Raw genomic sequence first — 12,736 nt, 5'->3', positions numbered from 1 at the left:
ACTACAAACTATATACGTGCTGGATCTTTGTCCATTTGACAAGGACTCGGAAGTGCTGAATAACGTTTGAATCCGATTGATGCAAACGTTCTTTAGGGCGGGGCTTGTCGATTCAAGCTGAAGTACCTCGCGCACGGCTAGCCTGCGTAGAAATGGGTCACCGAAGCTCGGCAGAGCTAACACCTGCCAAATGCCTATGCGAGTTATTTGCATGTATAGGATTTAAAATCTAAAATACATGGAAACAACTCAATTTGTAAGAAGCGACCGCGTGGTCCCGTTTGGTTGGTTGCACACACACACACACACAACCTTTATTGTAACGAAATTACTGTACCTGTTAAAGCATGATACAGCATACAGTTTAGCTTTGCTGAAATTCTACAGCTAAACGACTAAAATGAGCAAAAAATGCAGCTTTTTTTTGGTTCCCCCTGGGGCCAAAAAGGTCACTACAGAGAGATACATAAATAGCAGCGTCGAACACTTTTTCATATTTCTTCTAAAAAAAAGCTACTGGGCTTAAGGTTTGGAGTTCGACCCCCAAAAATACGTTCAAACACATCGTCAGTATTCCTTAACCTGGGTGGCAGGGATAGAAATGCCAAACTTGCAAAAGGGGGATTTTCGGGCATATTTATTACAACTTTCTAGGGTAAAATATATGCAATTTGGCTTTCCGAGCCAACCCAGCTGGAAGCCAGGTGCGTATTCTGAAAACGCCAAAGTGGGGAGGTGAGCTAACGCACTCGACTGTGAAAATGGCAATAAACGTGGCTGGTTGTGGTTGCGGCGATGGGGGTGGCACAATATTGTAGGATTTAAGTTGCTGGTGTTTAAAGACGTACTCAGGCGATGTCATCTTTAAGGCAATAAAATACTTTTTTCATTGCTGGTTAAGTGACTGAGACTTGCTGGCAGATGCGTTGGGGGACCGGTTGTCGTGGTTAAATGGATGATTGTTACACTGCTTCATAACTGGAGTTTTGAAGTGGATTTTATTATTTTTACTTTTCTTTGATTAGATCAAAACAATTTAAATTTAATATTGCTGGTCCATTCTGATTGATTATGATTGAAAAACTTAAATTTTCTTGATCAAATTCTAGATAATCCATAATCTAATTTATTTGTAGTTTCGTGCCAGAACAAAATATTAAACAGAACAAATGATTCAAATCCTTGTGACCAGTGACATCAAAGACATTCAATGCTAACAAGAGGTGCATTATATAAAACTGTAAACATTCTTATAGAAAGGTAGACGAAGCTGCACCACCAGTCTAGTGCTTCTAGACTAGAGGAGTTCATCTCAACAGACCAGGTTGGCCTGCTCTTGACTGTCTGCCTGTAGGGCCATCGCCAACGACAAGAACGCTCGTTTGATCTTGTGTTTGCTCATTTCGCAGTGATTATTTTCTTGTCAGCTTCGTTAGGTTACCCAGTACAGCGTGCTATATCTGTGCACGAAGATTAACTCAACTGATGAGCATTCAGCAATTTTCACACAGTCTACCGTATCATTCGTGCGAATGAGCTGCAATTAAAGGCCTATCCCATTCCAGCGCCGGAAGTTATGTTTATAGCCATAGAAAGTTTGTACCAGCCCGCCCCGCCCACCCCTTTTTGACGGTTATTATCTTGTAATTAAATCCCGACCCCATGGGAACTTACCCTTGAACGTGTGAACCAAACTGTTGCTCATGATGTGCCACAGCTGCGGGTCGCCCACTTTGGGCGAGAGGATTAGGTGCTGCTTGGAGGGCGAAACCTCGATACACCGAACCGGTCCCGGGCCCGGTACGGTCATGCAGCGGATCTGCGACGGCAGCGGCACCGGAAGCCATCCCGTGAGGGGCACCAGCAGCGGTACCGTATACCCGTCGCACCAGGCCGTCGCTGATTGAACCGTTACGCTGAGCAGCGCCTGGGGACCCTCGTGCGCTGCCACCGACTTGAGCCAGGATATCAACTGAAATTGGAGGAGAAATGGAGGAGGGACGGCGGGAAAAAGTTAATCAATTTAGTCCTTTCGGGTGCAGAGCTTCGGGTTAGGTGAGTTGTTGGGGTGTTTATATTTTGGAGTTTATTTATCTTCGGAAGAGGAGTTCCATGAAAGGGTTTTTTTTATCAACTTGAGTGATTTCAATTACTGTTTGTCCTCATGGCAAAATTCAAATTGATGATAACAAAATTTAAACAACCATTGTTATGGCTTATTCCAAAGAAAAAATGATAAGCAGACATGATTTTTTAAATCCATGTCATAAATGAGCTTAAATAGTCTTTATTCATTTAACGGTACACATCAACCATAGCTTTTGCACCCAGAATTTTGTTACAGACATTTTTGTATCTTCAAAACTACGGGAACTATCGATATATTTTTTTATTCATCCCCTAAATTACTGTCTTCATAGTTATTTACAACATAGTTTGACTATTTTTACAATCAGATTCTTGCAGAATTGGGTCCGTAAGTTTGACAATTTTGGAATAAGAAGACAACAACTTCCTTGGTTGCTGTGCACCCTTAATGATAGTCTTAAAGTTTGTACGAAATGCATAGTTATAATGCACGGAGTTTTTTCTACAGCAGTTCCATACGAAAGTCATACAAAAAAAAATACTTCGATTTGGCTCGAAATTTGGGTGGGGGTTCTTTGTCCCAAATAATCAGACCCTTTTTTTTGTTTGGCCAATTTTCGTTAATTTTAGCAAACACCACATTTATCAAAATATCATAACTTCGCGTCATTTGAACCAATTTTTGCTGTATAGGAAGCAAACGTGATTAGTAGGACTTTCAAGGAAAAATAGTTTTAAGCATCAAAAATCTAGCCTAACATTTGAAAAAGTCATATGAAAACTTCAAATGATGTTTTGCAGCGTCCAGACCAAAGAGCCTATTCCTGAGATTATCATTTATCGGATTACTTGAAAAATTTAACGTTAGTGTTGTCTTTCAATTACAAAAATTTTAATACCCTAATTGAAGTTATCGCAGTTTTATTGAAAAAAGAGTTTTTGCACGCGGTAAATCCAGGTTTTTATTTTCAAAAAATCATATGTCGGAATCCTGTAAATGATCTTCTTCCATTTTTGAGTATGTTACTTAAAATTTCCGGACACCGTCTAAACAGCATTTGATGTTTTCATATGACTTTCTCAAATGTTAGACTAGATTTTTGAAACTCCAAACTATATTCTCTTTTAGATTTTTTTTTTGCGAAAATAGTCTAAAATTATCACCCTTTGGACTTTCCTTACATGGTGCACAGATGCGTATGCCTAATTTTATGAATCTATATGACCCATGGGAGATTTATCCGTATGAATTTGTGTTTCATTTTCCAGATTAAGAGCATTTATTGGCAGAAAAGTAAATTTTGAAAAAAAAAAGGATTTTTCTTACAAATGAAGCCGAACACGAAGCTTTAAAAACAAGAAAAATGATTAAAAATACGTTTTCATCGGTTATTTTAATTTGGGGAAAAATAAAAGTATAACATTAAAAACATTGAATAATACGAACACAAATGACTAAAGCCTTTTATAGGAAATGGCTGGATTATAACAAACAATTTTTTTAAATTTATTTACTTTTTAAGTGTTAATAGAACCTCGTTTGAGCGAATTTTTATTTGTTATCATAGTTTCTTAAACATAGTTTTTTGATATAGTAGTTTAACTCAAAATAAATAAGATAAAAAATTAGTCCCTTTTCAAATGTTGGTCTTGATTTAAAAAAATGCATGGTCATAACCGAAAAACCCTAATTTTCCTGTTTCATTCAATGGTTGTATCTCATAAACTTTTCTGAATTATTAAAAAAAATATGTTCAGACTTGAACAACCATGAATATTGCATCAATATTGGAAAAATAGTTATGATTTTTTTTTCGAAATCATGGATAGGATTTATGTTGTAAACTGTGCACTTTATCCAAATTTCTGTTAGCTAATGTTTTAATTCAAATATGATTTTGCATTGTACAATGATGTGTTTTTAACCTTTATGCAATCTGTGCCAAAAATTATGATAATATTTTTAAATTGGCATTACCGCCAAATATGTTGTGCCCTAGGTTGGTCACTACTCAAAAGTAGTCTTGACTGATCCTGTAAAACATATAAAAAATAAAATTGTGTTTTTGATTTTTGTTAAAAAGCTAAATAAAGAAAATGGGAGAGCTAGAGTGTTTTTTCCGAATTGTCCTTTAATATTTCCGATGACTTGATGTTCTGATTCATTAGAAAATCCATTCTCAAGATTCAGATTGAAGAATATTTAGATGCCATTTTTATATGGCCGACTGTTCATTTTTTGCAAGGAAACTTGTATGAATCGAAACTTTTCAAAGTTTGAGACAAATAAAAAATACAATAAAAAAATTAGAAAAAAGGGAATCTTTCCGAGGAGAATGTGTAAAGATTTCAGCAATAACCCACAAGTGGTTGAAGCAACAAACGTTCCGAATAATTAAACCAAACAAGATGATTACCCGAAATTGGCCACTCCCCAGGATCCCTTACCTGCGCCCCCAGCTGCATCGGGTCCCGCGTGAGCACGTCGCTCGACTTCCGGATGGTGTAGTACACGAGTTCGATGTCCCGGTCCAGAATGTAGCACCGCACGTGCTCAATTAAGCACCTGAGGTAGCTTATTGACACCGTTTGCACCTGTTGACAGAACCGGGCAGGGGAGACAAAATTTAAAGTTAACCAACAGATGTGGTGGTGGCCATTTCGAAGATGGTTTTGGAAAATGAAAATTGTTTCGTAGAAGCAGAAGGAGCAGGAGTTAATTAAAAGGAGAACATGCTTACGGCCGCCAGTAGAAAGTCGAAATTGCACACCGCAATCTCTTTGAGCTTTTTTGTGTCGTCGGATTTAATTAAATGATGCCAGGACTCCTCCACGTGGCGTATGCTGTAGGAAATGTCCGGCCCCAGTGTGATGATCTGCGTCACGTTGTCGTCCTGCTGGGTCTGGATGCCTGTGGAAAAAAAACGGACGGTAAAAAATCGGGTAAGAAAATAATGCCAATTAAGCTCGGAAACGCGCCGCAAATTGATGCAATATTATTTATGTCCGTCGTCCTCTTCCTGGCACAAGGCCCCGATGGCCAACAGAGCTTGAATTACGCCATTAAACATGAATGGTTGATGGGAGGGTTGTGGGGCGCTATTCAGTGTGTACAGGGGGCTTTAAGGGAAAATCACAACCCCTCCAAAGTGAGGTGGCGTCAAATTCGCCCAAACTCTACTCAGTGAAAGCGCGCTCGGTTTACAATGGTCATATTTTCTCTTCCAAAGATTATAATAATGGGAAAGCACAACATTCAACAAAGTGATTGATTTTTTATTGCTCTCGTGAAAAGTTGACGCGCAATGGCGTGCCAACCCCCTGCTAAGCAGCGCAAGGAACAGAGGAGCGTGGCATTTCTATGTGACGCGAGTTAACTGAAGCGAAAAAAGTGAGCGCGTCAGAAAGGTATGTATGCTAGTCATAACAATGGTAGTTCTTCGTTTTCCTCTTTTTTCATTCAGACAATAAACCAATTGTTCAGCGAGTGAAAACTTTTTCGCTTCACTTTGCGTACACTTTTTTTGTTATTCTCTCACTCTATGACATTCTATGTGTTCATCACTATGCTTTGTAAAGGAAGTTTGGGTCATTTTGAAAGTGGTTTTGCCACAATTTCCAGTATTTTTTGAATATTTATTTTAGAGAAGTGTCTTGCTCCTTAAACAGCACAGCGCATCTGAGAGGGGGAAACCTTCAGAATGAGAGTTTAAAAGATATAGTGAACGAAATGAGAGATAAAAACAAAACAAATTCTTCGCTCTACAGCATTGGTTTGGCGTTCTAGATTGCGAGATTCCTACTCGAAACTAAGTGTCCGAAGGCTTGATTGTTAAGGCAATTGCAAACCTTTTTTTACACCTAAGCTTCAATCCACCCCGGGATTCGAACTGACGACCTTTGAATTGTGAGTCCAACTGCTTACCAGCGACTCCACCGAGACAGGACCCAGGGAGACGACTCCTACACCTGGATTGAGCTAACGACATAACCTCTAGGTTAGACCGGGCCAACATTTACTTCCCCGTTCGACGGAAGGCGTGATCAGGCAAAACTGGTCTCGAAAAATGCCACCGAGACCGTCTGGGATCGAACCCAGGCAGACTGGGTGAAAGGCAACCACGATTACCTTAAAAAGTTGAAAAATGAGTGCTAAATAGGTGATACTAAGAAAAATATTTTATCACAGACTTGAACCTTTGAGAAGCTACAGCATACCAACTAGTCCTATAAACTGAGTCTAATGAGGAAAACTATAAGAATTTTTCTATTTTGCATGCATGTTATTTTGTATGACCAGCTTGCAAAATTGTATGGAGCCGTGTATGAACACCAATGATACCAAATGGCTTCTTTTGACCTGGGGAATGAATGAAAAGTAAAAAATATATAAAGATAGGTCGATTTGTAAAACTGAAGTCGAAATAATTTCAATTTTTTTTTTAAAGAAATCGTTTTAAAAAAGTTTTAATTAGAACTAACTGAAAGGCGTTTTTTATTTATAAAGCATGGATGTATAATTCAATAGTATAATTCGATGTTGACAAATGAGCCATTTATCGATTATTATCATGTTAATAAAAAGTGCTACTAAAATTTCTAAACCCGCAATTCACAAATGAGAACTTTTTATTTCATAAAATGTTTGATATAATGTTTCCATTAAATTTTGTACAATGATATAAATTTAAAAAATGCAGAATTTTAAAAATTGTTTGCAGTTGATTTCACTTCTATTTCAATTAAAACTAGCTACTCTTCTTTTCAGCGCCGTACCTAGGAGTTGGCACAGTTGGCGACCGCCAAGGGCGCCAGCCCTTGGGGGGCGCCGAAATCGATTATTATACAAAATGTTCATGTCAGTTATAACATCCACATTAAGTATTTGAAACAGAAAGGGCTCAAAATTATAAAGTAAAAATATAAATAACTAGATAATTTGGTTTAAAATATAAAAAAATGATTTCGGGGCGCCAAAATCATGAATATTGTATGAATATTTTTACCGAAGTGTTTTTGAAAATTCATACTTAATGCTAAATTTATTTTTTTCATCAAAAAAGGGGCGCTCAAGTGTCAGAAAGTTCATGGAAGAGACACATACCTTTTGAAATGTTTTCAGCACGATTTCCTTTTTTATAAGCATCTTCGTGCATTGCAATTTGCCTACGCTTTTTCAAAATATTAGAATTTTTAAAATAGGAAAACTGCTGTAAATTTTCACCAGTAAGACCAACATTATTTTTTCATGCAGCAGTTTTTTCAGAGCACACAAGCTGTTCTGAACATCACTTTTTCAGTTTTAGCTTAATCGGTGTTGTTTATTTTTTTTAAATCGTCTAAAAAGCTTTGGTAATGAGAAACTATTCAAACTTTTTTTCTGATAAAAAAAAAAAACAAAAATATTTATCAAGGTTTGAAAACATTCATAAAGCTTTGTGCAAAATTATTTTGCCCAAAATATAAAATTTAATGTTACGAATTAAAAATAAAAACATAACAATACCGATGAAAAATATCCATGCAAAACATAACTTAAAAATCAAACTTAGAAAAATATTCTAAAATTTATAAAAATGTCTTATCTTCATATTGTTTACTAAATATTATCATTAAAATAAGTTTCATTATAAATAAGGCTGGATTTTGAAGGATCTTTAATTGATTTTGATGAAATTTGATTCTGTCGCTTGTAAAATTATACTACGATGCCGGTGTGATCTTTTGTACTAAAGCTTGCTGGGATTCCTACCTAGATAGAACAAGAGAGCACATGGGCATCGACTCAATCATTTTTTAATTTTAATAAGGATTATTTTTTAAGTCAAATCAGCTAAATATTTCACGAATCCGGGAAAGTTCTTTGCTTATACAATCAAATTAATACTAGATCAGATCAAATTATGCAGGCTTAGAAAATATGAAATTTGCTAACAAGTTATAGCAAAATTTATTATGATTGAGCATTCAATTCTGTGCATTTATTTGAAAAATAAATTTAAAAAAAGCAAAACCCTGAAAATATTCAGCCAACTTAATTCCTACAATAACTTTTCAATTCAACCTATCTCATATTATTTGAAAACAAAAAAAACATAAAATAATAAATCTGTAAATTTTGCGATCAAAAACATCGTTCAAACTTTTTTTTCGCGTGCAAAAAAAAATCACCAGAAATTCCGCGAAGGCCAGAAGTTGAGTGAGTTAGCGAAAAACTGATCAAAAATAATCATAATCATCGCTTTTTCAAAAAAAAAACTTTTTTCTATAACTCTTAAAGAATACATGAAAACCTCTATGTTTGTATACACCAACATTTTTGTTTTTGTCTGCTCTACAACTTTTTAGACCATTTATATACTCTAAAAAGTATCCCTGCCATGTTACAAAAAATACACAATTTTAAAATGAAAATGTTTGTTTTAACGGAAAAAGACCTCTCTGGATTATTACAGATTAAAAAAGTTTCCATAAAATGAAATTCTCACTTTTTTAACAGTTGTGTTACGGAAAATGGCAGCCTATTCAAAACTATTTTAAAACTTTTTTATTGAGTCACTTAAAACCAAATGTTTATCTGTTCACGGTATTTAGCTACAAATCAGTGAAAAACATGTTTTAGTAAAAATCCAGAAAATGCATGAGGTCGTACCGCCCCACCGTCACGAGATATCAAAAATAGCTTTTGGATTCGTGATATGGGACCAAAATTACCCTTTAAAGCAAAGTTTCACGGAAATCGAAGAGGGGTCGGGGCAGCTGATCTGTGAGTTTTCGGAAAATGGCCAATCCGGATTTTTTTTAAAAGGGCCTATAAACGAAATCGACAGTTTTTTAGTTTTTTTGTTTTTTTAGACCGCCTTGAGTCAGGGGTACCCTAAAACTGGGTGACTTTGATAGCCCGAATCATGATTTCGAATCGGAAAAATGAATTCGGAAATTTTCGGATTCTTTTGACAGGTAAAATAAATTTGTAAATAATAAATATAATGTGTATTTAAAATATTATTCAAAAAAATATTTAAATTTACAGGTATTTTCAGTAGAACAAATTTAATATAAAATGTGAAAACTTTTGATTCGTGTTTCGTATCAGTTTAAAATGCAACATGAATCGATAACAAAACTAGTTTGAACAAATCTCAGGAAAAATTGTGACTTTTCAACAATTCTACCAAAAACTTAAATGTGTTTTGTTGAGAATCTTATAAATTAGTTAACTAAATATTAACATTGATATTTTTTCTTAAAAACTATATTCTCAATCTTGGCGATGGTAAATTTGACGTAGAAATAAAATTTGAACACCTTATATTTAATTTTAACAAGAAAAACTATAACTACCAAAGTCACCCCAGAATTCAAATTACGCAACTATTTTTAAAGCACCATTGAAATTTTTTCTCAAAGATAGTGCATGGACCTTGTGTGGCATCCCCAGTACATGTTTTAAGATAAAAATAATCTTGAGAAAAACATGAATAGTTGGAAAATATTCCAAAAATAAATTGAAATCCTATCAATGTCATCCCGGTTAAGGACATTTCCAAAATTTTCTATAGTATCTTTTGAAATTGCGATTATTTAGAAAATTGATAGGTTGCTTCAATAAAAAAGAATGAGATTTAAGGTCTACGAAATTAGGTACTTTTTTGAATTATATTCTTCACTCTCCCCTAGACGAAGAGTTGCCCAGTGAAATGTATGGATCTGCGAGAGGAAAAATGACTCTTTCCCCATTGAAGCGACCTGATTCTTTGCTGTGAACTTTTTTTTTGCGTTCAATGTTTTGTCATGCCCGCATACCATAAAATGCAACACAATCCGAGAAGACTTTGGCACACCATTGTGTGAGTGTGTGAGTGAGTGTGAGTGCATTTTGAGAGTCGAACGCAAGCTGACTGACAACAGAAAAAGTCGACTCTTTTCTTCTGCTTTTTCTTCTTGCAATAGGTTATAACTGATCCTCGCTGGGGAAGCGGAACCGGTCGTCTTTCCTCGAGGGAACATTGAGAGCGTTGATGCCGGTTGAGATGGGGGGGCTGGCATTCAGGATGACTGAATGGACTGTACTTTTTTCCTCCTGCTGGCAGTGCTAATTTTTCTTACAATGCAAGTTTTTGTTTCAAACTAGCGCATTCTTGAGAACCGGTCTTTGTTTTTACCGGCGCTGAATTGTATCAAGTTCAAACTTCTTGCGAGGTGGAAACGTATGTAGGTGCGGGATTGTTGGAAATAATGACAAGTTTAGAAACAAAGGAATATTATAAGGAAACGTTGTTTCATTGTGGTGTGTATTGCATAACACTTTGCAGAATGATCGATATACGAGCCCACAATTGTTGTTAAGACGTATATTTTTACATAATAAGTGAATTTTTCAGGTTATTTAAGTTTGTTGATGAAATTTGACGAAACTGATTTTACATTTTCAAAACGTTGATTAATTATTCAAATATGTATTTTAAACCTTTCAAAATATTAGACCGGATTAAAATAAAAATTCAAAAAACTTCAAAACCTTAATGAAAATTTATGTGCAATCAGCTGAAATCAATTTAAAAAGCATTCCCCTGCATTTAAAATCAATTTAGAATGTTTGAGTTGATTTAAAAATCTCTTTAATTATGAAAATTCTCGATGTTTATTATCGAAAAAGTTTTTTTTTCGCTTAAATTTTTGTTTTCGTCAAATCTTACTTTTTTTTGAAAACTAATGATTGAAAAACAACTGAACTAGTGTAAAAGGCATTTTAAAACACTTTTTGTATTCAAATGTTGAGACTATGGCTTGTATATTCAATTATTATTTTATTGTTGTTAAGAAAGAATCGATTCAAAGGCATTTTCCGTCTACAGAATCCCTAATATTTTTTCTTGAACGATTCCTTCCCTCTATTTCTTATGGACAACATAGTTAAAAAATCTGAGTTTTTCAATGTACTTTTTTCTCAAAATTTAAAATATCTGACTTTTGAGGAAATTAATCTGCTGAAATCCCAATCGTTGTCAAAAATCTGCTTCAAACAATCACTCAAAAAAAACACCCTTTAAAATTCTTGATAGATATTTGGAATGCCTAATGTAATTTAATGTTGCACCACAAAGAAATATGTCAGACTGTGTAATAAATATTTCATCCAATAAAATAACACGAAAGCTAAACTCTGGAATATCTGCTTATGTATTGTTTGTATGTCTAAAGAACATTCGAAACAAAATTCCTTAGTCCTGACAACCAGAAAACAACTACCTCCGGTAGTAAAATTTCAAACCATCATGAAAACCCAACACTCTTGATTAAAAAGAAAACCCAAGTGACAATCACAAAGAAAAGACATGAACAAAAAAAAGTTTCTCGATATCACACGAGCAATGCGACCGGGAAGGTTGGCTCGAGAAAAATAACTTCAAAAGAGAGATAGCACAAAACAATAGCTTGGGGGGTTGATCCCGTTTTTCAATTTTACTGTTGTATACCGTCGCCAACCCCCCTCTCCCACCCTGGTCCTTCCGAGATCCTTGAACTTTTTTTTTCTTCCACGGAAGGTTGACTTTTCCGACATTTCCTTTCCGCATTGTTGCCTGTGTCCCTGATTTGGTACCAAGAATGTACGGTGTGTAGTTTGGTTCTGGAGGGGAAATGTATCCTTTTTTGCGATTGTGATTTCCACATCTCACTCCCACAACGTTGATCCAGACGTTATCTTCGCTGACAGTATCGCTGGAATCTGGGGAATGTTTTTCTACGTGTTTCGAAACAAATAAACTTGTTTGCTAAATATTTGCGTCCGCTGAGTTATTTCGAGGAAATTCGTTTGGAAACGAAAAAACAGATGAATTCCCGCAAAGTTTGCCAATTTGATTAAAAACCTACACAAAAAGTTAGGCTGCTTAAATCACAAATAGATTATCGTCAAAACGTTTGTAAATGGCCTCCCCCTTCCCCTTACAAATCCTTTGAAATCCCTTTCGGATGACGCCGATGAACCCCTTAAAAGTATCCTTTTTAACGATCCCACAAAAACCTCACTTTTTGTGGCAGCACCCAGACAGGCTTAGTCGATTAATCAGCGATTGCGAGCCGGGGGATGCCAAAATTAAGGACTAACTTTATTACATTTTACCACCGTTCGTGCGAAATCCCTGGGCCTGGTGGTGCCCGTTGGAAACGGAAGGATCTGTTAACTTTTGGCGGCCAGTTTGATCCAGGATAAGGTAATTGTAGACAATCAGAAACAACGTTTAGTGTTTTTTTTGTTGCATATCAACTGGTTTATATTTGGAATAAAACTAGGCGCACATTCCGTGATGTTTCTTAAAACAGAAGAAATCAATGTTTTAATTGTGATTAATCGTCAATCTTTAACCTGACTAAACTTATTTCTTTATGTTAACACCTACTCAACCGCAGTCAGTAGTCTGGTTTCGCTGAAAGCGGAATGCTCATTGAGTTTGAAAAAAGTAAATTGGAGAATCTGGCGAGGTTTGTTATGGCTGGAATTATTCAGAATTAATTTCACGGTTCACCGGAGGAGAAGGTGCGATGAATAATGCTTTGCGTTTAAATCTTGAGATAACTTTTTAATTGCAAAATTTCACTGTGCGACATTCCGTGGAATGTTATTTCTAAGATTTGTTGCACTTAA

General features: G+C 35.7%; 1 protein-coding gene across 4 annotated transcripts in view; it reads right to left on the bottom strand.

The window, feature by feature from the left end:
• The window catches only part of LOC6033549, a 151,525-nt gene that overhangs the window by 30,641 nt on the left and 108,148 nt on the right, over nucleotides 1-12,736 (bottom strand). For all 4 annotated transcript variants that reach the window (XR_005278337.1, XM_038261785.1, XM_038261786.1 and 1 more), the window contains exons 12-14: nucleotides 4,830-4,999; nucleotides 4,537-4,683; nucleotides 1,675-1,972 (exon numbers count right to left, since the gene is read on the bottom strand). Coding sequence is in view for 3 of the 4 variants with exons in the window: in XM_038261785.1 (XP_038117713.1) it covers nucleotides 1,675-1,972; nucleotides 4,537-4,683; nucleotides 4,830-4,999 (615 nt within the window). In the remaining variant the exon portion in view is untranslated. The remainder of the gene's footprint in view (nucleotides 1-1,674; nucleotides 1,973-4,536; nucleotides 4,684-4,829; nucleotides 5,000-12,736) is intronic.

The sequence above is a fragment of the Culex quinquefasciatus genome, chromosome 3 (genome assembly GCF_015732765.1).
Source record: "Culex quinquefasciatus strain JHB chromosome 3, VPISU_Cqui_1.0_pri_paternal, whole genome shotgun sequence".
Classification (NCBI taxonomy): Eukaryota; Metazoa; Arthropoda; class Insecta; order Diptera; family Culicidae; genus Culex; species Culex quinquefasciatus.
Note: the sequence above shows the minus strand (reverse complement) of the source record. Positions and strands in the feature narration are given on the sequence as shown.